This window comes from Ammospiza nelsoni, chromosome 4 (assembly GCF_027579445.1).
Source record: "Ammospiza nelsoni isolate bAmmNel1 chromosome 4, bAmmNel1.pri, whole genome shotgun sequence".
Lineage (NCBI taxonomy): Eukaryota > Metazoa > Chordata > Aves > Passeriformes > Passerellidae > Ammospiza > Ammospiza nelsoni.
Window position 1 is genome coordinate 23,338,995 of NC_080636.1, and position 27,927 is coordinate 23,366,921.

General features: G+C 37.4%; 1 protein-coding gene across 3 annotated transcripts in view; it reads right to left on the bottom strand.

The window, feature by feature from the left end:
* The window catches only part of PDS5A (PDS5 cohesin associated factor A), a 75,472-nt gene that overhangs the window by 40,998 nt on the left and 6,547 nt on the right, over positions 1 to 27,927 (bottom strand). For all 3 annotated transcript variants that reach the window (XM_059470150.1, XM_059470149.1, XM_059470152.1), the window contains exons 3-6: positions 4,425 to 4,628; positions 3,918 to 4,004; positions 3,031 to 3,128; positions 2,415 to 2,541 (exon numbers count right to left, since the gene is read on the bottom strand). In XM_059470150.1, coding sequence (XP_059326133.1) covers positions 2,415 to 2,541; positions 3,031 to 3,128; positions 3,918 to 4,004; positions 4,425 to 4,628 — 516 coding nt within the window. The remainder of the gene's footprint in view (positions 1 to 2,414; positions 2,542 to 3,030; positions 3,129 to 3,917; positions 4,005 to 4,424; positions 4,629 to 27,927) is intronic.

Here is a 27,927-nt window from a genome sequence, read left to right on the forward strand (position 1 = left end):
AACAACCCAAATACACACACAAACACAGAACACCACAATAATGAAGAACCAAACATCAAAACAGCCTAGAAAAGTAATATGTAACTTAATAAAACAAATCAACTACTTCAACTATTAGGAGAAAAGAAACCCTGTCTGGATAACTCAAGCTGTAGGACGTACAGAAGAAAATATAGATTTTTAACACATGAAAATGTTTTTAAGGAATAACTTATGTAAGACTGGGAAGAAAAATATTCATTGAATAGCACTACTTTTAACGTTAATATAAGGAACTACAGTTTGAGGCCACGGGTCAAAATGTGAGCAAAATGTGACATGCTACTGCTACTGAAAACCTGAATTTACTAGATGAGTCACATTAGCACACACAGAGAACAATGTACACCACACCATCACTTTACTAAGAACAGATGTACAAATTAATACAATATAGATTCAGAGGCAGACTGTATATCATGTCTGATTAAAAAAACACCACTTCAGACTGCATTATCCAAACCACATTATTTCAGCTTCTTCACAAGGACAAACTTCCATCTAGTCTTGCCAGACTGATATTTTTCTTATGTCATAGCAGAGAATGACTGGTAATTTGACTGCTCTGCACAGATCTAGAAGTATTGCTATTGCATGCATTCTACAAGAAAATCAACTGTGCTCTTAAGGCTACAGTGCTTTGGATTTACATATCTAAAGGCAAGCAATATAATCACAGAATTTTCTTGCAGATCTGTTCATGAAAGGAGAACATAGTTACAATAGTCAAACTCCCATAGGCAGCTCAGACAAAAGAACTTTCTGGTTGTTTTTATTTTTTCTTTTTTTGAACTACCATGGTAAAGCAGTCATTTAAGTGCTATTGTTACAGGGAACAAAGAAAGTAACACAGACTGACATACTGACCAAATTACAATACTGAGCACTGCCTACAGGACATTTTTTGCTCAGTCACGACCAAGAGCCAGTAAGAATGGCACCAATCCTCTAAGTGACATTAAATATGCATTACAACCCAATATTTACACCAAGTTTGTCTCCCTCTCTATCAGAGCTTCACTTGACAATTTTCTTCATTAGGCAAAACTGTAACAACATTAATGTTAAAGGATCATATTCACTTTTATTTACTTTATTGTGACTACTAAATCAACTAGTCACAACACAATGTTAAGCTGTACAAGGTTTTACTGGGCCTTTACCCTCAGAGCAATGCCCATCATTGTTAACAGCATTATCTCAGATCACCACCCTGTACTTCCACTCTTTTTATCTACTTGCCTCTAATTTATTAGAAGCAACTTACAAAGAACAGTGTATTTTCACAAGGACTCTTGTTAGAAGAGGCTCTCTGTGTTAGCAGTTGCAGCAAGACATTATCTCATTGTTGTCAATAAAAATGATTTGATGGAATGGCATTCCTGTCTCATGATTATGACAGAAGGAATGCAAACTCATCTCAGGCAATAGATACTTTTATAAGCTTGATGAGATTTCACAGGTAAATGACAATGGCCATACTAATACTGATTTAATTGTCTAGTCATGGATGGACATGCCTTAATTTTTCTAATTATTTTAAATCAACAAATGAGCAAACAGAAACATATACTCAGTAATCTGAGTGCAGTTCATCTCCTCTTATTAATACCTGGAATATTACTCCATACTTATAAAAAATAATACTCCATACTATTTTTGATAAGTGTTTTAGCAAGGGAATTTTCTTGGTCAGTGTAAGGCATCACCACCATCAGCCTGCATCTCATTTTCCTGTATTTTACAGCTAAAGGAGTTGTGTTTATTCACTTTTTGACTTTATTAAGGCATTACAGGGAAGGTACTTTAAAAGCTCAAGTGTAGTCCCAGTGATCTCCTCTTCGAGGAACATACAATTCCTCTAGGAAGGGGAGTGTTCTGTATCACTTTGCTCCTTATAAGTGAGTTAAATGAAGAAAGACAATGGAAGGGGTGGGAAGCACAACTAGGAAGGTGCAGTGAAGTCTGACTGGCAAGCTGGGGAGAACAGACAGCCACCACAGAAATCTTGGGAATATCTTTCCCCCGCCCTCCTTCTTTTAAATTCAAAAACATTTAATATCTTCTCTATTAAAAAAAACTCAACATATCAAAAAAGTGAAACAACCAACTACCTACAATCCTCAAGATACAATGTTTTCCTATTATATCTGCTTGAAAACACTTTATTTATGTTTCAGTAAGGTGGTACAATCTCTCTGTAACAAATAATCTAGACACAGCTAATCACCAGCAGCAGGTAATCCCCAAATGAATGTGAGAAAATAAAACAGTCACAATAGCTGAAGTGTATAAAGAGATAAACAACATGCAGAAGGCAGTAAGTATACTGTTATAATAACAATAATTCTATGATAACATTTTACTTGGCAGACCTTGTGTGCAGGAATGAGGTTAATCAAAATTGAGTCCAGCAGCTCCTGAGTTACTCCATCGCCTTCCATGATGATAGAACTCATCAAATCCAGCATATGCATTTGTACCTTCTGGTTGTGGCTATTACTAAGATCATAAAGAATATTTTCTATATTAAATTCGCAGACTCGGACAAATACTAACAGTATGATCAAGAAACACCATCAAATGTTGTTCAGTTTGCTCTCCCTTACACTCTCCACATCTCAAAACTGTTTTATGTGCCTTTCTTCTCTTATAGAAAGGTTCAAAAAATCTAGAACAATCTAGCTCTGCTTTAAGACAATCAAAATAAAAAAAAGGACAATAACAACCAATACAAAAATATAGGTAAACTAATAGGAAAGAAATATACTGCTGTAACATGGACAGCAAATTTTAAAGCATCTACTTTCAGACACACACCCCTCCATAATGTCAGCAGTTCACACTCATTTGCTTTCCCAGTAGCTCCTCATTTAGGGAAATAAAGACTTCTGTTCAGACATATTTATCTGTAGACTATGCCATGATTCAGTCTACTCCCAAACCTGATGATATTTTGACAATTAATATAATGGAAATTATTCAACTTACTTGATAACTGAAAAAAGAGTCCTAAAAAGCTGAATAAAAATGTCATTGCAATCTTCCAACTCAAAGCAGATGTTGTAAGATTTGACCCAAGCTAAATTCTGAAACAAAAATGAGGATATTTAGGCTAGTACAACTTCACATTAAGTAACAGAAACATAATCATGTTAGCTATGGGTTTTTTTCTATTTAAGGAAAAGTAATATACAATAGATGTAAGGACTTTGGGGAAAGAGACTGGATATTTGCTTTGCATATAAAGAGCTCCTAACACAGGGGGAGCAAGATATATCCAGAAAACTCTAAATACAGAATGATCTGATTTTTTAAGTATGAAAGCCAATTGACAGAACTTGTTAATATAATAAGACCTTATTTTTTCTTCATGCTATGAAACAATACAATTTTAAACATCACGTTTTAAACATCAAGTATCATGTTTACAAATGAGATACTATTTCTAAAAGCACATTGAACCCCACCCCTCTGTTCTTGTCAAAAGCATGGTTTTGCAATGTTTTTAAAGCAAAAATCTTACAATCCTCCTCCCATCACCAATATAGGCACATTGGCATTTTAATCAGCATTTGAGATTTTTCTCTCTTGATAAAAAACCCCCAATGCATGGAATTGTAAGATAAATGCTAAATTTCAATACATACCAATTGTTTAGACAATTGGTCCTCCACTACAGATTAACAAACTTATTAAACACAAACAGCACTGTAAGTACTAAAATATGCAATTCACTGAACTTTAATGAGACTGGTGTGATTTACAGAATAGAAGAAATTTGCCAGGCATACTGGCACATGAGGAGAACAACTGATTACACTTCTTAGGTTTACAGATCTAATACCATCTACTGAAAGTTATAAGTATTGTGTTACCTCTAACAAGTAAAAGTATCTGTTAAATTGAGGGCTCTTCGTGTCCTCCAAGCCTTTTAATTGTCTTGTAATAAACAAGAATATGTCCTGTCAAAAAACAAAGTTTACAAGCTTGATTCAGCAGAAGATGAAAATACAATCCTTTAGTAGTGACATCTATCCACATTTGCAAATTCATAATGTGAGAACATCAAATTGTCTTTTTTAGGCATTGACAGAAAGCCATCACCAACACAGATAATGGCCATCTAGCATTCCTTTACACATCTCCGGCCCTTAAGTATTACACTGACTTACAGGATTAAAGCAACTTCTCTTTAATAAAACTAAAAATCAGTATACATGGGAATAAAAACATTTTTCTGTCAATTTTTGGGGTTTTTGTTGGCAGGGGGAGACTGTTTGGTTTGTTTGGGTTTGGTTTGGCTTATTTTAAGGGGGCAGTGGATATTTTCTTCAGTAAGAATAAGGTAGGAGAAAAGCCTTGATCTTGTGAGGTACTTTTACCTTAAGTTTGTCATGGGAAGTATATGGAGCTTCAGGAGCATAGATACGAAAGATATCAGCCAAGCAACATGCTACAAGGAGGCGCACATCTTTATTGGGATTCCTGAGGAAGAATTCAGAGGCAAGGTGCAAGGCTAATGGGAGATACTGCTGCTTCTCATCTTCTGAGTCCTGGTCCATATCCATGAAGGTTTTCACCACCATCTGAAAAACACCAGAAAAAAAAACTGAGTTCTTTCTGCTTTTATTTCTTATACTAAACAAAACTTTTTAAAAGGATGCAGTGCTATCAATACATCTTCTGCTGAATAATCACAATTAGTACTTGAATTTTTTTGTTAGGACAAATATCAGAAAAAGGGGAAGTGTTAACCTGATACTTAGAGGTTTATTGAACTCAATAATTTAGATTAAAACATGTTTAGATTAACCATGTTGCAGTTCTGCTTATTTTGTCAATCTTGGCCTGAGGTACAGCACAGAAACTGCTGTGCACAGATGAGGTTGGAGATGGCAGCATCCCCTCCCCAAGCAGTTCCATTGCAATTCCAAGTGAGGACTCACCTCAGTATGAATGGTGTGAGGGGCTGTAAACCATCTGGCCTAACACATGGCTACAGTACACTGCAGCTGCCTTAGAGCTGTGCCAGGACCAGAGCAGCCTAAGAGGCCACTCTTAACACTCTGCCTCTACTGAGGCACAGACCTCACAAAATACTTTACATATGAACAATCTTTCTATCTAGTTTAAACAAACTAGATACTGGATAATTTAATCCCTCATGTAAAATAAGTCTTAAAACTGCAGATCTCTCTTTCTGCATATTTAGAGCTGCATCTTTAGCCTTATTAACATAATGTAATAAATTAACCACATGGTTTCCTTGTTTCTTCTAGCACAGCTAAGAACTACTAATTCCTATGAAATGCCACCAAATTAGTATATTTTTAATTATTATACACCTCCGGTTAACTGAAACTTCTCAACGTAATGATTTGGCAAAACTGAAAGTAAGCATTTAGTTTGAAGTAAGAAAAAGTTGCAGATTTTAATTTTAGAATAGTGTTTGTTAAAACATGAAGATGACTTCAAGGATGTCAGCACAGAACAGGCAGACATGCTGGAGACTCTAAGAACGACCTTAGTGAAATCAGTCTTTGTGTTCCATTCCTCCAAGTCACTTGAGCACCATTAAGAGTTAAAACTGAAGGACAGCCACACTGTATACCAACAGGATTTGGTATGCCCACTACAGACACAGTATACACAGTGCACAAAATGAAGAGATACCAGAGAGAACAAAGAATGAGAAATCTTGATGGGTCAAATTCACCTCTAAAATAATAATAGTAAAACACAAAAGAAGACTGAGCTCACACAGCTAATACATCCCTTACTCTAACCAGAATTTTTTTGTTATGGTGTCATTCAAATGATTCTAGGGTTGCTTCCATTATTAAGCACATCCATGCTTCCAACATAAAAGTGCTGTGTTCCACATTTTCCTTCCTGAGTTCTGAAATACAGTTTTAAATTCAGATCTTATAAATTAAAATAAATGTTTGACAGCAATCTCTCCTACAGTACATTACTTAAAAATCCTCCTCCCTTTCCAGAAATGCACAAGTATAATTTGCCACAAGTTGCCACAAAGACTAAAAAGAGGAGATAGGAGAAGAGAAAAACCCTACACAACAATAAACAGAAAAAAAAGAGAACCTTAAATCTACAGCCCAGAAAAGCACAAATTCTACCTTATTGGTCTGTTTCCTTACAAATATTCTTAAGCTATGTTTTAAAGCCCTAGCTGAAAGCACAAAACCATTCTTGTACTGACAACTCAGGTCTGCCTGCTACAGGGCCTTTTGTTGCTGTGTCCTGGGGTGCATCACGCACAGCATCACCAGCTGGTCAAGGGAGGGGACTGTCCTGCTCTGCACTGGGGTAGCCTCCACTGGAGTCCTGGATATAGCCAGAAATTGATCTGCTAAAATAATCTGCTAATGAAACTGAAAACCTAAAATAAACTCTACAAATACAAAAGGCTAAAGTCCAAATAATTTAATGTTTTGAATGTCCGAATTGGAAACCACTCATTAACACGCTAAGACAAAAAATGTGATGAAATTGTAACAGGAATTCACTACTTTTTCAGACTACAGTAGTACTGTCTGATGTCTGGCTATACAGTTGAAACTATTTTGAACACTAATACTCATTTATATAAAAAGTGTACAGACTTAGCAGCTTTCAGAACAAAAAAATCTGTTACTGTACTCTGTGCAAAAAGCAAGAGACAGAAAAATATTCTTTAATAATAATAATAATGTAGCATCATCCATTCCTTTCCAAACAATTAAGCAGTCAATTTAAACACTAATTCTAGCAAATGTAAACAGAATACAGCTATGCACATTTATGATTAAATTAATTCGGCATCACTTTTGATTGAATGCATCTCCATTAATTTGTCACATACTAATACTTTAGTTAGCTTGAAAAAATAAAGTATTAGAACTATTCTGGAAATTGACATTATTGCCACTTTGACCACAGTACCCTGAAATTCTAATCATCAGAGCAAAATTTTACTCTCCAGGCTCTGCAAACCAGTAAGTGAAATGACACGATTGTAACACTGAAACAATGCAAATGCCTTCATTCAATCTTGCAAGAACAGCTAAATGAAGACTGCCAAAGTCACTCTCAGCATGTTAGGAACATACTGGAAAGTTAAAGCTTTCAGGAAGGTGTTCATCTGATTCTATCAACCATGCAGTGTGCAAGCCAGTCTAGGTTATCCTTTCACCCACTGGAGAGAAATACACAGACCGTGAGTTCAAGCACACATGTCTGATGACATCTACAGATGCTGGCTCAGTTTTGCCCTGGAACCCTGCAGCAGCCATGAAAGCAGTTCTGTGTGACTTGAGGCCTGAAACGAGGCCAGATGAACAATACCTGCAGCTTCTCGTGGGACTGGCAGCCTTTCAACTGCACTGAAACACACACAGGGCTGCCCAAGGGCTGTTCACACACTGCCCACATCTCACATGCAGCTTCCAAAGACCAAAGCAGCATGGTAGCTTGCCCTGATGTGACTCAGCTGTGGCTCTTGTGCAAGAGCTATGCCTCAGACAGGAATATTAACTTTTGCTGTTCCATCTGTAGGATTCAGGAAAATGATTTGTTGGATCAGGAAGCCCTTCTACTGCTGAAAGATACTGATGATTCCAGCAATACAGGGGAGAGAGGTATATAAACACCAAGAGAGGACAGGGTAATCAAATCAGTAGAAATACTGAAAAGACTCAAACCAGCAGCTGCAGAGAAGCAGGCAGATCCAGAAAAGCCTTGCTGCAGTTGGCAGGACAAGCATAAACCTCCAAGCCAGTCACAGCAGGGGGAAGGCATGTACATGTTGCATTTGTTTTACTGTTCTTACACCAGCTTATTCACAGGGCTCCAAAGCACTAACATTTAACAACCCTTGGCTTGTAAAAAGACCAAGGAAAAATACTCAGTATTTAAAAAATCCCTTTGCAATCACTGAAGGAAGAAATTCAACCATTTAGAGAATTCGATACCATTTGTTGTAACTGGGATGGTACTGTAAATTAAGTTTAGTACTAGGATTAAATACAAAAGATATTTGAAAGTAAAACTTATTCAAGTGGATGTGAATCCAGATGACACTTCAAGAGCTAGAACAATTCAAGGAGAGATGCCAAGAAAAGGCTGAAATCACAGCAGACTCAAATAATGCAACTGTCATCAGAGTGTTTTTACATCTTTCCTCACACAATTTAACCAGTACTATAGGTGATTCTTGCCATTAACCACGAACAGTAAATTATATTTTTATCTCAGATCTCACAGTAAAACATAGCAAAATGTTTCACAGACATGTGTCTCTGAAAAAGAATACTTCTATGCAGTGCAGATTTAGGATGAGAAGCCTTCATCAGCCCCAGATGCAGCTCTATCTGTCAGCCAGATGCATCAAACAAATAAGAAAAAAAGAGACACTAAAGTGTGAAGAAAAATAAAAGAAAAACACTCAAATCAGGAGGACCAGATGATTGTTATTTCAAAATCTTTAAATTCCTGACAAATGAAATCACAAATGTAGTACCACATGTTTTGTTGGCTTTTCTTTAAACAACAAATAAGCAAAATAATCCCAAACAAAAACTATATACACACACGCCACCATCACCTAAGCTTACACTGGAATAAGGGAGATACCAACTAAGCATAAAGCACCAAATATTGATGCAGTCATCTAGAAAGGACTTCTTGCCAATACATTCAACAGGCTGACATCAACAGAATTTTATAATACAAATCAAACCTGGAACAGGTAAATAAACCCAGAAGTTGAGAAAAACAGGATAACACATAAAAAGACATTACTTTGATAACCCTCATCTCCAAACAGGTCATGCCTTTAATAAAGATAATCAACACCTTACACAAGACTTAGTCTGAGTGTCAAGAACAGCATCACATGGAGCCACACAGAAATTGAGAAGCTTAAAAGAGAAGAACATTTTGCTACCATTGTCTCCTTAGCCCCTTCCTAAAGTGATAAACTGAAAGAATCTTTTGGAACCAAATGCATTGATTGGTGGAGAATGGTATTATAACTGACCCTATTACCATACTATAACTGTGGTATGACAAGTAGGAATTGATGGTGATGGCACAGTTACAGAATGGCAATAGGACAGGATACTATATGAGAAGAGGAGAAATACCAAAAAATCACCATTGGTAAATTGTCATATGCTTAGTGCTTAAATTCAAGATCATATTCAGCTGCCTATCTGCTGTAAACATAGAAAAGAAAGATGGATATTAAGTAAGTAGTTATAAGAATTTATGAGCCAACTGCAGGCCATGTACACAAAAACAATGCAAATGCAATTGCAGGATGACAAAAGAAGGAAAGGAAAATAACTAGCATTACAACTCATGAAATGCTAAAAATACTAAATGCTGATTGGAAGCACATTACTTAGTCCTGATTATCCTCACTAATTAAAAAAAAATTAAAAATGACACAGGTACAGAATGTATTTGCCAAAGGAGTCTCAAATGCCTTTTCTTGTAAGGAGACATTTACCAGACTGTGCTAATTAAAAACAACAGCTGAAAATCTTTCTTTGGAGCCAGTACTGTTTAATATCTTTATCAATGATCTGGACCAAGGGATTGAGTGCACTCTCAGGAAATTCACAGATGACACTGAGTGGGTTGGGAGTGTTGATCTTCTGGAAGACACAGAGGCTCTGCAGAAGGACCTGGACAAGACAAACTGGTGGGCCAAGGCCAGCACTATGAAGTTCAACAAGGCCCCTGCCAGGGTCACAGCAAGCCCAGGCAGTGCTCCAGGCTGGGGAAGAGTGGCTGGAAAGCTGCCCAGAGGAAAAGGAGCTGGGAGTGCTGGTCCACAGGTAGCTGACCATGAGCCAGTGAGTGCCCAGGTGGCCAAGGAGCCAATGGCACCCTGGCCTGTGTCAGCAGGACCAGGGCAGTGACTGTCCTGCTATATTTGGCACTGGGGAAGCCACACCCTGAATCCTGTTTCCAATTCTGGGCCCCTCAGTTCAGGGAAGATTTTAAAGTGCTGGAGCAAGTCCAGAGAAGGGCAATGTCCCATTTTCACTACAAATTCTTTAATCTATACCCTCTGACAAGACATTTAACTGGCTTTGGATAACCTGTGGAAGGGAAAACAGAAAATGAAAAGATGACATAAAGCATATACACTCTGAGGGGCAAAGACTATATGCTTTCTTCTTTATATATCCTGCTCACAACCTGAAGCCAATGAAGAGTGTCCAGATGTGATGACAAATGTATCCTATGAGATGCAAAGTTGATGCAGGAATAGCTGGTAGTCACAGTGACACCCCCTGACTGGGCAAACAGTTTAACTGGCTCTTCTTCCCCTGGGGACTGACCTGCACCAGGCTTTTCTTTGGAGTTCTGGCCAACTGACCAATCACAAGCAATGAAGTCACAAATTGCTAATTTACCACTATTTTCTCATTGGTGAAACAGCATCTTCTGTATTATTTTACTTACATCAAGCCAGTCAGACTATTTTCCAAAATCCTAGCTATTAAATTGATCTGACATATGAAAAAGCAGAAAGATTGATTACTGCCTGTAATAAAAACAGTGTACAGAGCAGACAGTTCATGGATTACTTGAAGTAACTTCCTTGATACACATTTTTAAGTAACTACAAAATGAATTCCAGTATCACATAAACAGGACAAGAACTGTAACCAAACTGGGAGAGGGACTGTACAATTACCCACATATCTCTAATCAACACACAGCAGAATTCCAGTTCTGTTGTAAAGCTGTAAAATTCCTCGTACTAACATGAGTGGAACAGAAGGGGGAAAACAAGTCAAATAAAATGAGAAAAATCAGATGCCTTAATTCAAAACACTTTTCATGGCACAAATTAGAAGATGCTTTTTAAATTGTGCTTCAGTATTTCGCTCTGCAAAAATCAGTCATGTATTGATAATCAATCAGACTGACATCTTGGTTACAGCAATTCATATGGACTGCTGCAAGACAAAGTTCCAAGAAAGTAGGCTTCCCAAGAATGCAGTGGTGCAAAAGCAAATAAAACTCTGTCCTTCCTTCCTTCCCAGAAGATAATCCTAATGCTGTTACCATTGCACGTAATAAATCCTCTACTCTTTGGCCATGAACAAGCCCATGGGAAAAATCTGGAAAAAACAGATTTATGATGTGCAAAATACTACATGCCTTTTCTTATCTCCACAACCTTGGCAAAATACATTTTGCTCAGAACTGAGTATTTTAGAAAATATCACTGATTTTAAATTTTTACTAAAGTAGGATTTGGAAGATTCAAAACCATTTTTTGTAGACCCTCAGTTCTTTCACCACTGTTATAGGTAGCTACATGCAACAGCAATGTGCTTTTTTCCTCCAAGTAAACGCACTTTAAACCCAAGTCCCAAGTCAAGTTTTTTTTTGTGTGTGTTTAACCAGGTACCACTATGCTTTGTGTAAAACAACCTGCAAGCTCATTTGCATTCACACTACTGCAACAATATGGAATCTTTATAATCTGTCATTTCTTTTGAAATTATGACTATTTGAGTGATCACATGCAACCAAAACCATAGCTATCTGGAGACAGGTTTGAACTTTGTACTGCTAAGTCTTGGCAAACAGTTCTGAATTTCTGTCTGGTTTTGGCTCCATGTGACACAGAGATCCCGTTTAACCACTTGCAGCCACCATCTCCTGCTCCCTTTCCTATTACTCACCCTGCCCTGCTTCTGGCCATGCAGTGCCAGCACACTTGCTGAACAACTCCATGACTGAATTTAATTTACTGATGTGTCCAAAAAGCCTCTTGGGCAAAGGCCCAGATAGTTTTCTGACAGGCAGAGTTAGATTCTAGACACATCTTCACATTCCAGAACCAGTAGAAAGAAGGTAGTTGGACTTCAATGGCCAAGACCAGGAAGGGAAGAACTTAAGCCTTTCCAGCTCATAAACTCTTAACAGACAACCCAATAGAGGCACAAATTCTTAACCTTACTACTGGCAAGCTCAGGAAGCTTGAAATGGGCAGCTATAGATAGCCAAATTCTACTAGATCCCCCAAAAATTTACCTTTACTTCTATCTAGTAAAAACTGACATAAGATGTGATCACCGATCATTTGAAATTGAAGGTCACAGAAATGTGTTGCTACAGTAATTTTCAGAACTTGGATCCAATGTATCAATGAACCTTTTAATTTTAATTTAATAATCTGTTTCCTAGGGTTATATCATGACCTGAGACAGCCGAGGTTTCCAATTTACTTTTTCAGGCCATCACTTTTTTTGCCTTCCAGGTTCTTATTATTCTCCTCATATCCTCATCTCACACCTTTGGAGGCAAAGGTTCACTACAGCTCCAGTACTGCACAGAGTACATTCCCACAGTATGTAAACGAGCATAGGCATCTGATTCACAGAAGGGAAGCATAAGAATTCACTGTCTGGCTCCTTACCCAGCACTAAAATCCATAAGGTTTTTCAACAGAAGCTGTTCAGTCAAAGATTTCATTGAGCAGCCTCAACTGATGCATCAGAATTCCCTTATTTAGTCCTTTACAACTTCATGAAATCATAGTTTTATTTTCTCTCATTATTCCTTACCATGCTTTCATCAACATTAAACCTAAAAACTCCCACTGGATCAATTCCACTCAAATTATCTAACTTAATACACACTCTCCTTGGCTGTGATGAACAGAACCAACTCACCTCTTCACATTTCCCAAACAGCTAAAAGGTTTTGAAGTGTGCAAAGTACTACCTGACATTAGGTCATGGTATGGTTTGTCACCAACAAAAATTATTTCTTGGTATTTTTTATTTACAAGCAGCTTTGGATGCATGACAATGTTCGGCTACTCAATCCAAGACCTTTTAAAGTTATTTCAATGCAAGAAACATTAAGAAATATTAGTTTGTCTGCATCATATTGCAATCCCTAAGGTATTTTGTTATCCCAGTTTTAAATTGATACAATTTTTCTATGACACAAACTACAGTCACAATCAAATCGCATATTTTAACCATGCATGTATATTATTCTCAAATAGTGAAAAGAGTGCTCATATTTATCAGCACATTATGTTTTCATACTCACACTACTGCCCATCTCTTACACATCTATGACTTTAGTGTGGTGTCACAGCACCAGTTTTAATTTCATTTTTTTAAAGTGATTCAGTCCTCAGCAGTACCTAGTCTTTATTACTGGAAAGATTTGTAATGGTATTCTTTACAATTTTCCTGCCAAAGACTAATAATTGTTTAAATACCCTAAGAAGATTCCCAAAGTCACCTAAATTCTCAAAACTTTGCTTCCACATACATTGGTACATAACAAAAGGGTTTTGCAGAGGGACTAAAAAGAGCCTATTTTTTAAATGTCCTAATGATAAGTCAAGACATCATCATTTAGAAGCATTTCCTTAAGAAGTCCACCTCCCCTAGCTATAATGGCAAGTATACATGGCTGGGGCAAAACCAAAAAATTCTTCAAACCTTATTCCCCATGGCCAAGGAGTTTCATTTCCATATGAAGTTTCACAAATACTTTGATAATAGCCTCCAGATGTGAGAGAGAGGATTCTTCATAACCAGCTCAATGCTGTGTGCTAATTCATTTCCTCTTCCAAAGAGAAGGTGGTGCTAGACAAAACAGCAGCATTTGCATTTCTACTGTGAATTTACTCTAAGGATTCACTTTGAAGTGATTTAAGATCAGTTCTTACAACCCAGTCATGTGTTAGGGTTTCACATTAAACACACATAGAGAGCTATGCTGCCAACAATACTGATGTTGTAAAGACTCTATCTATATCTGTTTCTACACTATGGTGCAGGTGCATCCCATGGTACATCCTACACTCTCCTGACTGCCAACCAGAAGCAGGGCATATATAAAGAGCTTTTTCCTGCTTGTGTTTTGTAGTAGGTTGTTCCTGGCTGGGTGCCAGACACCCACCAAAGCCTCTCTATCACTCCCCTCCACAGCTGGAAAGAAAAAATAACAGAGGGTTCATGAGTTGAGATATGGACAGAGAGAGATCACTCACCAAATACTGTCACAAGCAAAACAGGCTCAAATTAGAAATACTGCATTTATTACTAACAAAATCAGAGCAAGATAATGAGAAGTAAAACATTAAAAACACATTCCTTCCTATCCCTCTCTCCTTCCCACCTCTACCTCCTCCCCCAGCAGCAGAGAAACAGGGAATGGAGATTATGGTCAAGTTTGTCACATGTTGCTACGCAGGGGAGCAGGAGTTCCCCTGCTCCAACCTGGGGTCTCTCCCACAGGAGACAGTTCTCCAAGAACTCTCCCAACAGGAGTCCATCTCTAGGCAACAGTTCTCCACAAATTGCTCCAAAACATCACTCTTCCACGGGCTGCAGTCCTTCAAAGACAGGTTGTTCCAGTGTGGGTCCCCAAGGGTTCACAAGCCCTACCAGCAAACCTGATCTGGCATGAGCTCCTCTCTCCATGGGTCTGCAGACCCTGCTCGGACAGGCCTCCCACAGCTCACAGCCTCCTCTCAGGCATCCCCCTGCTGCAGTGTGGGTCCCCTCCACAGGCTGCAGGTGGAGCTCAGCATCTCCATGGTCCTCTGCAGGGGCACAGCTGCTTCACATGGTCTTTAACACAGGCTGCAGGAGAATCCCTGCACCTCTGTGGTCCTCCATGGGCTGCAGGTCACAGCTGCTTCACCATGGGCTGCACCATAAGCTGCAGGGGAATCCCAGCTCCAATGCCTGGAGCACCTCCTCTGCCACCTTCTCACTAACCTGGGTGTCTGCAGAGCTGTTCCTCCCATATATTCTCACCCCTCTCTTTCTCTGGCTTCCATCAATACAAATAACTTTTTCCTAAATCTGTTACCACAGAGGCATTACCACCATTTTTATTTGGCCCAGCCTTGGCCAGCAGCACATCCATCTTTGGAGCCACCAGGGACTGGCTCTGCCAGACATGGAGGAAGCTTCTGGCAGCTTCTCACAAAGCCACCCCTACAGCCCATCCCCACTATGAAAGGTTGGCCACACAAACCCAATACATGCTTCAACATAATCAATACATGAGACAAAAAAAACGTTTCTTCCAAGAAAAGTGTTTTTCTTTCGGCAATGTTGTAAACTGAGGTGAGCTGAGTATCTCCCAAAGCAGAAAATTACGTGAACTATTTGTATGTTGAACTTTAACTGATTGCACAGTTTATTTCTTTTAAAAGAAAAAAAAAAACTTTTATCTGTAACAGTAAGAGAAGAACTAAATTAGAATTTCTTTCATGCAACTGGTTGAATGGTCAGCAATTGCACATAATGCCATCATACACAGTATCAGAACAATGGTACCATGGGTCAACAAGAAAATACTCTTTAGTTATGACATGAATTTTCTGGTTTGTTTAGGAGCCAGATTCCATTGTGCCTTAGAATTGAAAATGAGGGGGCAAATCATGAGAGAACCTAGCATGACCCATATCTAGTGACAAAACTTCACTGAAGAATTTTGCCTTGTCTACTGGAGTCATACATAGTACAACACTGTCACATTAATGACAATTATACAGAATGCAGAAACTGAGAGTTTCCATTCCCAATGCAAAAGGCTGGGCAAAAATCAGAATGGTAAAACTGTAAAAACCTTTAATCTTTCACAATCAAAACTTATACTACACAACAGCAGCAACAAAACTAAACCCCTTACAAACCAGCACATCAAACCAGCTCCTCAGAAGGCACTGGCTGCCACGGAGAATCTCTGCCAGCTGCTGCTGATGTGCCAGCTACCATGCCTACCAAGCAAGATGCACTGCTGCAAAGAATTTCTGATCAGACAAATTATCTTTCTGCAATGAAGCACTGTTTTACCAGATAATTTTGTTACCTGTTGAGCATTATTACCTGTATCAGAAACACAAAAGCTCCCCACAGCTTTGTCTTTAGGCAGGTATCAAGCTCAAAATTAAGGCATTACAAAATGGAATGAATGCAACATGCAAGAATTTTCTTACTTTTTGTGTGTCCGATGGTTTCATTTTATTTTTAACTAGCCCCATCAAAAACAAAGTTTCTGAAAATTTTTAAAGCACAGGGAAAAACTGATGCAAACAAATTGGACCGAAAACTTATCTAGAATGGCTTTCCTGGCCGTAAGTCTTAATTTTTCAATAAGGAGGAAGAAAATGATTTGCATGGAAAGTACTGTATTTGTAGAATTCATTTAGCAAACCTAAATAACTTTTCTGTGCCTGATATCAAGTACCTTTAAGTAACAGACTGACTTCTGATATATGTGAAATGAATAGTATTTTAAAGAAATTTTCCATTTAAAAGCTGTCATTACAATGGAGTTGGAGACCAAAGGAAAAATAAAAGGCACTGATATTGCTGATATAAGGACAGAAAAGTAAAATCCATAATGCTCAGCAAAAGGATGATGCTAAAGACATAATGATTATGTGAAGGATATTCAATTTCTGAGAAATAAGCCTGCAAAACCTATATGATACATCTATGTATGTGATTCTAACATAGATAGCAAAGAATATTATGAAAAGTCTTTAAGGAATTCATATCACCATCATAACTGCCAATATTAAAAGTGTGGAAATATTTCAAATCAAATGAAATCATATTATTTATAGAAAGCATTTTCCGAGACTTTACAGGACAGTATTTAAAATTTTAGTTTTAATGTTTTTACTGAAAACATTATTAAAAACATTACTAAAAACATTTACTATCATTTTATGATACTATATGCAGACTTTTCCATTTTGAGCACAGGAGTAATGTCCATTTGTATGTCCAGTGAAAAAGTAAAAAATGAAAAGGCAAGGACAGGAGAGCAATAAAAAAAGCCCCAAAAAACAAACAAACTAACTAACTACAAAAAAAGGTTTTCCCATTTGTGCCTCTGTATCATACCTAGTTCTATTTGTTTTCACTTGTTTCTAACTTTGTGAAACATTTTAATAGTATTTTCAAGCAATATAGTAAACTTGAGCTGATTGAAAATTATCCCAAATCCAGAATATGTACTCTGTTTATAAAACCATGACTTTTTCTTACTTAATTGAAGAAAAAAAATCGAATTCCTGCTTTCAGAGAGCTCTAATATACCTTTCTGGACTAGCAATATTGTTTTAGAGGATATTATGTCACATAGAGCAGTGGGGGCTTTGTTCTGATTTTCTGAAGTTATTTCAAGGTCAGGCTAATAAAGACTTGGAATTTTTCTCTAGTATTTTGAGAACGTCAGTAACTCCTCGTTTCCATCACAAGAGTTCTGTAACTATTTTGCCTATCAGTTCCATCAAATTCCTTCCTTGTAGATAGCTAGAAGTGACCTTAACTGCTGTACCTGTCCCTCAACATTCCTCCTGTGTAAGCACAGTTTTTATGGCTACTGATTTTGTGAAATTTGTTTCTTACTGCCTATACTGTAGGAAGCAGGCAGTGTATCAGATACAAAGTGTTAATACAAGACTTTTTTTTTAAAGAACATTTTCAAAAAGTGATGGACGTTTTTTAAGAAGTTCCAGTAAGAAGTGTCTTGTACTAAAACTTCATTTTTGAAAAATGGAAAGCTCACTGAGGTCCTGAAAATCAGAGAGCACTGCCATTTCCTTGCTCTGCTAGAAAGAGACCTCAGATAAAGACATTTTTTATTAAAGAATACACTTCATGTATTTAATGCTTAATTTATGTATTTAAATACATCATTCAAGTTCAGTCTCACAACTGATGATGCTGAATTTAGCTGAAAATAATATTTCACTAAACTAAATTGCTGGAATCAAAAATATAAAATATTTTTGATATATCAAATACAATTTAAATAGCCGCCAGCAATAGCCTCATAAAAAATGCATAAAATGGGAATCACACAAAATTTCTGAAGGGCCAGCATACTTAAAAAAACTTAAAGCACAGGAGCTCTGTGTTTGCAAAACAATTTGCCATGATCATTCATAAAAATCACCTATCCTCACTATGACAAAATTTGAGAAATTTCCTTGCCAAAAGTACGAAACCACAGAGGAGGCAAGACTTCAGAGGGGTTCTAGAGTTTATAGTCCTTAAATTACCTTAACATCTAGTTCAATACTTCATCAGGAAGGTTTGTTACCCACTAAATTTTACCGTTTCTGAGTTTTTGAAACTCCTTCAGTAAATTCCAGCACAACAGACGCAGTGTCTCAAGACAGCGCATGCTCTGCAACAGTGAGTAACTTTTGCCTTCATTTGAAAGAGCTGGAAAATTCATCTGATTCCCTAAGATCAGACAGCTGAAACAATGTACCCCAACTCAACCTGTACCCCAACCATGAACATAAATTTGGCACCCAGTGGCACAGGATTCAGTCACTTCACTAATATCTGCATCTGTAACACAATGTCAAAGAGAAATTTGAGAAGCTTACAAAGAATGCACCAAGCTTCAGCACAAAAAATTATGATTGCCCAGAACACATAGAAAGCAGCCACTTCATTAATAGTACTGGACTGAAGTGGCCTGAAACCAAAATAACACCTAATTTTAAAATTATCTTTGTTTCTCTGACTCAAAAATTACAGAGATTTCACTTCACTTGCTCAGCTGCAGTGATGTCAGAACAGTAGCCCACATTTCACAATTCGTCTTCATAGTGAGGAAAGCAAACTTCAGAATGCACTTTGGCCTACAAATTGTAGAGGTCTGCAATAGTCTTCCACAGCTGCAAGAATTCACTGGACATGCTAAAAATGCTGTTGGCTAAGATTTATGGTCAGGAAACAAAATCTGTCAACTACAATCTTTACTGCCTAAAACTCAAACATTAAACTGAAGCCGCCAAGCACCTTCAAGAAAATGGCTGCGACCTAATATTTTATATGAATTTTATGGGAGAATGGTGGAGGTGGAAACAAGCAGATGCTGAGCAAGTAACTGATCTCAAGGAAAATGCTTCAGTATTTTTATTCCATAGCACCAAAATACTGATATACATTCATTGTGAGATTAATTACAGAACTCTGCTCCAGATGTTGAGAGAAGAGAGAGTTAACAGTAATCCAGATGGGGCTCAAATTCCTAACCAAGGAGAGAGACCAAAATATGTTGCTGTCAGATTCCACTATTGGCAATTTCTCCACTGAAGGTAAGCACTGCCTGTACTAAGGAACCAAAAAGAAGTATCAAAGGGAAACAATGCACCAAAGAAAATTGAAGGACAGAGGGAAATGCTTCCTGCTGCCTGCTTGAAACCATTGCCTTGCTTTACTTTAACTTTAGGCATTTTCTTTTGCCAGACCTCTGACTTATCATACATAGGGTTAAAAAATGGTAAAATCATGGGGTAACACTCAAATCAAAGGCAGTGGCCACCTGCATACTGTTGACAGTATTTGTTTTGAATTTGCCTAGGAGCTGCCTTCAGCGGTCAGAAGACAGCTGATTCTTGTGTGAGTCAGGTACTGGGAACCCAAGCAGCAGGAAAAGTGGTTTTCCATCACTGCACAAACTTAAGCATTTTATACCTATCTATCACTTCTTTTGGGTGACCAAGCACATCTCCTAGTCAGCAATCTTAGAGAAGCCCAGAACCTCAGAACATCTTTCCCCCTCATTTTCAGTATGATGCTTTTACAAGCACTCTGGCCAGGATTAAGACAGCACAAAATAAGTTTAGAGTAAAATAGGTACTAGCCTCCATCTACCTTTTCATAAATGTACCCAAATTTATTTGTGCTGATCAAACCTTTGAACATTTAATCTACTGGTCATGAAAGGTATCAGTTACTCACAGATTTTTTTCATATACTACCAAAGACTTGTCAGGTAATTACATATTTTTGAATCAAGAGTCACTTAAGGTCCCCAGAATTTATATACAAACAAAAATACTGAACTCCAGGAATCCCAATGTACTACTCAGATGTGAATATATGTACAGCAAGTCCATGCATTCATTTCTTAAACATTATTTTGAAGTTTTCTGAATTGAAGAGTACCAGTAAGGGCTTACTTCAATAATAATATAAAATGAAACAACTAAATCCAACAAGCCACAAACCAAACTATATAAAATCAAATCAAATTATTTCAAAGTAAGGATTTGTATAATCAAAATTATCTACATAACTTCATCCAAAAGTTTCTGGCAACATTCCCACACTATTTTCACAGAAGTTTCCATATACAAACCAATTGCTACTAGAAAAGCAGGCAAAATTCAGCTCCAACACTAGTTCAAGTTTGGCAACTACAGATTTTTGATGTATATAACCACTAAAAAATTGCAAACTCCTTGCAAACACTGACTCTAAGAAGAATAAACAAAATTAAGTTGAAACATATTTCAATAGCAGCTAGATTTTTGGGACTCCTATCAAGGAGTCCTTAATATGTTCTGCACAACTCTCAGGTCCTGACGTGTAAAAAATATTATTTAAGTGAGTTAAAGAGTTCTTACTTTCTATGAATAATTTGGGAAGTGCTTCACGTGCAAGAGTAAACTTGGAGTCTATTCCTGCTATAAGCCCAGTGGAGTGTAAATAACTGGCTTTGATATGACACACACACAAAAAGAAGATTCTACTACTTGCATTTTATCAGTTCATGCTTGGGGGAGAATGCTATTTATGGTGCCTATCTGCTGGATAGTACAATTTTTTTTTGCATTATGTGTGATTATGTGGAAATAAAAGATTCATCTGTCTACGCGTAAGTATGCATGCAGTTACTCCCCTACAGACTGACACATCCTGGAAGTTAGCACGTCTTTGTTTAAAGAACAACTACAGCAGGCATTAGGAAGGGAAAAAACATTAAGAATCAGAGCCAGCATGAAGACACATCTGTTTGCAAGCACTGGCCTGTACCTACTCTAGTTCAACTCACAGCACAAGACTCAGTAGTTTGGACTACAGGACAGGAGAAAAACAGTCTAAACCTCACAGACTGCATCTCATAACCATAATACTGGGACAGAACTGAGAGCCATCATCCTGAGGGAAGCCTGAAAAAACACTGAAACCTCTAATTCCTTCTTTTGTACAAATAGGACAGACAACAGAAGAGAAAAACAAACAATCCTAGAGAAAGGTGTTATCTAAATATTTCTCTCTACTATTACTACATCAATTCTGAATTCAAATATAAAATCAATTAATTTTGAAAGCAATGTATTATGTATTAGGATGAATGGTATCTATTACTGCAGTTACTCAGCTAAACATTAGAAAATTTGTCGAGGATTTCCCAACATTCATGCTTGTTCAAAACTACAGGTGCCAGCAAAATCCACATCTGTGTATAAACACAGCACTGATCTCAATTATTTGTAACCAGAGAACATTCCCCTCTGTTTCTTAGCTTCTTTTTTCAGACATGGAAGGCCAGTACATCACTCACTGCACTGAGATTTGCAGCTCCCTGAAACAAGGGACACACTTCATTTTGTTTACAGATGCTGCCTCACAAATAGAGGGGCTGGAGAGGTGTTTGTAGAACTTCTTAGGCTGCAGTTTCATGGCTGTGTGAGTCAGCCCAAATCTGCCAGATCTGTCCCTCCATTATGCCAGCACGCAAGTGGCTGATAAGTGACACTACTGAAAAATCCCATTTTCTGCCCAGGTTACTTTTCAGATATATCTGCTTCCTGAACCAGCTCATTACATGGCTGTAAAAATGACAGGAGAAGGTGAGACTACTTCAGCCCAATCTCAGGGTGCAGTTTAATGACTGAGAAGTTGATTTAGTAAGGTTAAACTCAATGAACACAGTGTCCCAAGTTCAGCTGTCACTGCTAGTTCACCCCAGTATTATGACAGGGCTTTTGCAAAAGAAGAGGGGGTAGTGGGTGACTGCACAAATCACGCTGACCCAAATGAAAACTTACCTGGGAAAACTGCTTTGGAATTGGATCAATTCTACAATCCAGCACCCTGCAAGTCACAGACACACCTGGATAGGCATGGGGAAAAGCATGGCCCACAAGCAGCAAGAGCATTTAACTGGCTCAAAGTGCTGCCTTTGGTGTTTGTGCTCCCATACACCAGGCCTTGATTCAGGGCAATCCTCCACCTACTGGCGTAGCAACTCCACCGTTTCCAACATCAGTTTTCCCCTCTTTCCCCACAGTCCCTATGTGCCTCTATTTTTTACTACTTCTCCTCTCACTCTTCACAAACTTGATTTGTTTCTATGACTTTAGGAGTGCTGGTGACTCAAATAAAGGAAAATTACTTTCAACCATTATTCTTCCTGAACAGCAGCGGCAGCAGCAGTGAAAATGAGCAACTGTTTCTTCACTAGCAGATCACACTAAAAGTACTCAAAAGTATTCATATACTACAGTGTCAGGATGAAAGCTTCAAGAACACAATTCTGGCAGACCATAAAGAGAACCAGCCTTTTAAAATTATTTACTTATTTTTAAGATAAACTAAATTGATTTAGACTATGTTAGTATACCCACTATGCAGGTCAGCTCAGATCACTAAACTGACTTGCAACACTCTACAAAACCAACATGTCATTACTTACTCCTCCACATTGTTACATTCCTGACAAAATTTTTCCCCCACAACTTTGTTTTTGAGCAGAATATTGATAAAGATGATGAAAAATTGTGGGAAACTCTCAAATAATCTTCTAAAAACACCAACAATTAATATTGTCCTTATTTCTAAAATTTTGAGGTTAGTTTTAAAATTGATTTTCTGGGGATGCTGCATGATGCCAGGCTTTTAACAAAGTGCTGAGAGACATCAGTTCAGATTCTGTACAGAAACAAATGTGTGACAGCCCTCACGCATACAGACTGGAGTCAGTAACTCTGAGGAGTCTCAAGACAGTGTGAATTAGGGCACAGCTCCACAGTGTGAATTCTCAGGAGGCAGAGCCTGTGAGAGAGAGTCCCTCAAGGCATTTCTCAAACCAGCTCCACTGCTAGATAAAAATCTAATGGTGAACTCCATCCTCACACACATACACAGGTATCAGAAACCAGTTTTAGCATCAAACATGGAGTGACACACAGAGCTCCAATTCCAGGATGAGTATTCTTTAATCTACACAGCACATCTAACTCGGACCAGAATGCTCCAATTTGCACAAGAACCTAAACTAAGAACAGTATCTAAACATGTCAAAGTGAAACAAAATTAAATAGCACCTTTTTAATCTGTAATCTGACTGAAAGTGATTTAACCTTTAAAGGGAAACACAGGCTAGGACTGAAAGACCGTAACTTTGGAAAACATTACACACCACCCCCACTTTCCCAGTTGAGATTTAGAAACACAGACACTAATTTGTTTTTTAGTCCCATTTCAAAGTGATTTTTTACCAGCTTATTAAGTTTTCTACTGACCTACTTCCAGTTCTATTAATGTGTATATATTCTACAAAGATATAGTTTTTGTACTTGGTGAACCCTCCATTTCCTAAAGCAAAATTCTCATGGTTTTACAGCAGTCTAGACTACCAGTTTCAAAAGGAACAAAGCTGAAATCTTATTTCCAGATTTCCAAATTTCCCTTCAGCTAGTTATGCCTACTTTCATATTCTATGTACATTTTCTAAGAAAAAAATGTTACTAACAGGTCACAAATACAACTACTAGACCTTCATTTAGTGACTTCACATGAGCAAAACCAGTACTTCTTGCCACTGATATTCTACTGGCAATAGCAGAGGAAAGAGCTTTTGAGATGGATTAGAATTTTTCAGGAATAATGACACATGCCAACTACATTTTTAAAGGATGATCGAATTAGGCATTTAAATAAACATGCATTTTCAAGAAAAAATGCTTTAAAGCTGCCTTGCATTCTTGCCTTGTAGGTGAATGAATGTTAACTCTGCAGCACCTCACTGATGAGAAAGAAACACCTGTTAAAACCCACACATACAGGGCCACTTTTCCACCTCTCACAGATCACCCAGTTGCTCTCAACCACCACAACAAAGTGCTGAGTTTACCTGCTTTATTTTTATTGGTGCAACAGCTTAAGAATGAAACTTCCTTTCACGTGCTCCACAATACATTCTGCTATTGTGCAAACAAAGCAGCAAAACTTCTGAATTATTTTTCTTCGCTACTTTATGTAAACAAAGTTTCTAAAAGAATTTTTTTTCCTTTATGACTGACAGGAATAAGGCCCAGAGAAAAGCACTGCAGTCAGAGTTGAGTATCAGGTTTTACTCTCTTAAATCACAAGAAAAGAACAATTTTTATATTCTGCAGAATTTACTTTCAAACAATTCCCTACTAAATTATGAATAGTTTAAGTAAATTTCAGTAATGAGTTTATTACAGAGAATCATTACTGTATTTGGATAATTAAGTACATGCATATATTTTCCAATGGTACCAGAACAAAAGTACAGTTAAAACACAAAATTATATTAAAATAACAGGATTTATAAAACTTTGACTACCCTATGGACCAAAAGACAGAGTAAAAATTTCAAGGTGAAATATGCAACCCCATCCTTCCTTACACTGAACTTGTAACAGAAGTCAATCAGCATATTTTTTTTCAAGAAACAACTTATTATAACCAATTTCTTTTCATATCCACATCATTATTGGCATAATTTGTAACACTCTTTATATTAAGCACTTCCTAAGTGTAACTACATTTTCATTGCACACACTCTTCTTCAGCACTTGTACCACAGCCCTGATTCTAAGTAGCCAGAAAAACCAGGAAAAGGTAATTACATAAAAAACCACTATACAAAACATCAATTAAAGAACTTACTGTTTGTCTTTTGAGATTTTAAACTACCTCTGAGTGATTTGGGTTTTGCTGGGTTTTTAGATTAGCTTTTTTATTATTACTTTACCCTTTCAATAATACCATATCATATAAGCAATTTTCATCAAGCTGATCGTGGAATACAAGTCTCAGATTCAGTTGTTAAAAAAAAAAACACTTTAAAGTTTAAAAAGCAGTAATACTTTTGAATACCATGAACCACCCACTACCAGTTTGTGGATTAAGAGAATATTAAAAAATTTTTGTGCTTTATTTTCCTTGTTTATCTCCTGTACTGCTGCTATTTGAAACTGATTTTATCACAGGCAGCAAAATTGCCACTGGCTGGTTTCCAGCAGATCTCTTCCCCACCACTCTCCTCTCAGAGAGCTGCTGCACCCCTTGCCTTGCCCTCACCCCCCTGCATCACCTGCCCACTTTCCTTTGGGTGCCCTGTCCAGAAAGCTGGAGAGGGGGCAGCAGATCCCCTAAAACATTTGAAACACCCATGAAATAATTAGTTGAATTTATTCCAGCTAGCACATGAGATGCTGCCTTTTGAAATGTTTAACAGTGCTGGTCCATGTTCCTTTGTGTAAACAGAAGTTGGATATCTCTATTCTGTTCAGCAGCAATTAGACAAGTGTTCCATCTCTGAAACCTTTGTCCAACTGCCAGCAAGTTTTGAAATAATGTAACTTCAAGGAAGATCAGTAACAAAGAAATCAGATTAATTTCATTAGAAAAGTGAGGTCAAAACATTTTCCCAGGCAAAGTTCTATCACATATACAAAGTAAACAGAGACACATAAACATTTTCCTCAGTTTTTGAGAGACTGATTTTTGGGTACTTTAAACAACAGTAATAAGATTTCCATAGTAAGCCCAAGTTTAGAGCTGGTCTTTTGATGGGCTTTCACACTAGATGCACAGACAAAAACAGTTTTAAGATCAGTAAGTTATGTAATACTTTAAAAATATTGTAAAACTGCAGATGTTAAGCTGTTTCTTCATGGTCAATCAGTCTATTTCCACAGAGAGCCATAAGAAAGAGAGAGACAACAATTGCAGAGGAAGGAGAATTCTTCAATGACTGCAAGCAAATTCTAATACTACTAACTACTAATCTAGGTATTTCATTTTTAAGCATGTGCATTTTTCAGGTGTTGTAGACATCAAAGAATAGCATGTGAGAAAACTCTAGAAATATAAGACTTCTCCAAAATCCTTTTAAGTGAAATGTATGTTTAGAATATCCCCATGCTATCCAGGTACCAGAAAGTTTTCCATCTTCATTCCTGAGCTGCAAGTCCATTGTGCCAATTTTATCTCTGTTTCTCCTTAGCAGTATTTCATCATGCTTAAGAGATCTTTACAACAGCCAAATTCTGATGTCAGCACAGCACCAGGAACACGGTTCATTAGTTTAGTGCAGCTGCAAAGCCAGCAAAACACACATTGCTCTGAGTAACACCAATAATAAGCATGTGTTTTACATTTCTAGGTAACAATGGTGGTTAACAAGATATTGCAGTCTGGGAAAAAGCCCTCAGATACAAACAATGATTAACACAGACTGGGGACTACAGAAAAGTTTGCTTTCTTGAACTACCAAAATGGCTAAATGGCTGTAGTATTAACTGTGAACCAAAGATCTGCTAATTATTTTGTCTGTTGTTTATCATAGCAGAAGATACACATTAACATTAAGCAGACAAAACAGTATGAACTGATTCAAGTAGACAAGGTAAAAAAGTAACCACGTATATATGTCTGATTTCCCTTTCTATCAATCATCTCCATATTGCTGTCTGCAAGCCCAGGGTAGTTTTTCATTCACTTCGTATCACTGGTAAGAGAATAACACTTCCCTCATGAGTCTCTGACCACTGCTAAAGCTCCTGCTGTTCTGCAAACTTAGGCAAACAAAGTCCTCAAAGTCCTCAGGTCTCCCACATTGCACCATAAAAACACATCCTGACTTGCATATCCTCCTGAACTGATTTCTACGACTAAATCATGTCACTTCCACTGAAGACAACATCAGTACAGCTCTGGTCTGCCACAGACTTCCAGTATGCCCCTAAGTAATATTTAACATTCAATAGTTTTTCAATTTTAGAAGAGGTGGACAAACTCAGAAGTCTGTAATTTATTATTATCACAACAACCCTTAATCATCTCTTTTCCAAGGTAAATAATCCTGTACTTCTCAAACTTCTAGTCTTTGTAATTCTAATGTTAATATAGTACTTGCTAAGTGATTACACACACACACACAAAAGGAAATACCACAATCAAAATCCTGAAGCCATTACTTGGTTCCACTCACATTAAAAAATTTGTTCTGGAGTTACTCAAGGTTATTTAGTAGAGGAGTACCGGTCCAAGACCACCTTTCTTATTTATCATAGATGGAATACTGTAGCTGAAGGAAAATACTTTAAGAAAATGAATATTCTATACTGTATTTTCAAATGTAAAGTCTGAAGATTTGCATGCCAGCCTCCCATCTATTACAAAGTTTCTATATAATGCCTGTAAAACAGCATGTAACAGTTTGCACAGAAAACATTAGTCATTTTCTGGGTTTTTTAGGAGAGATAAGGCCTGATTTACAGAAGCCCTGGGCACTCAGAAACGTAGCTGAAATCAAAGAAACTTTCAGTCTGAACATATAAAGTGCCACAGAATGCACTTCACTTCAAAAGTCACAATTTAGAAATACCAAATCAGACATATGAAGCCAGCTTGTCTTTCTGATATTAGGGTTTGGTTTTTTCCTTTTCAGTAATTCTTCAGTTCCCCATCTTTTAACTGTGATTAACATCACACGTTACAAACCTCAAGCACTAGCATATGAATAAGATTTTAAAAATCTTTTAAGTTTGTAACAGAATAAATAAGGACATAAAGACTTCTGAACTAGTCTGTCCATTTCAGTGGTCAGACATCAGAAGTTATCATTTCTAATTCAGCAACCTTTTGGGTTTCCCCCCCCTTTCAATGGGAGGCTTTTTTCCTTTTCACAATACATTTATCTTAGTGTTGCTGGGAAACCATTAGAATAATATTGTACATGTGAAGTTGCCATTAATTACTGATGCACTTGTAACAAAAGAAAATTGTCAGA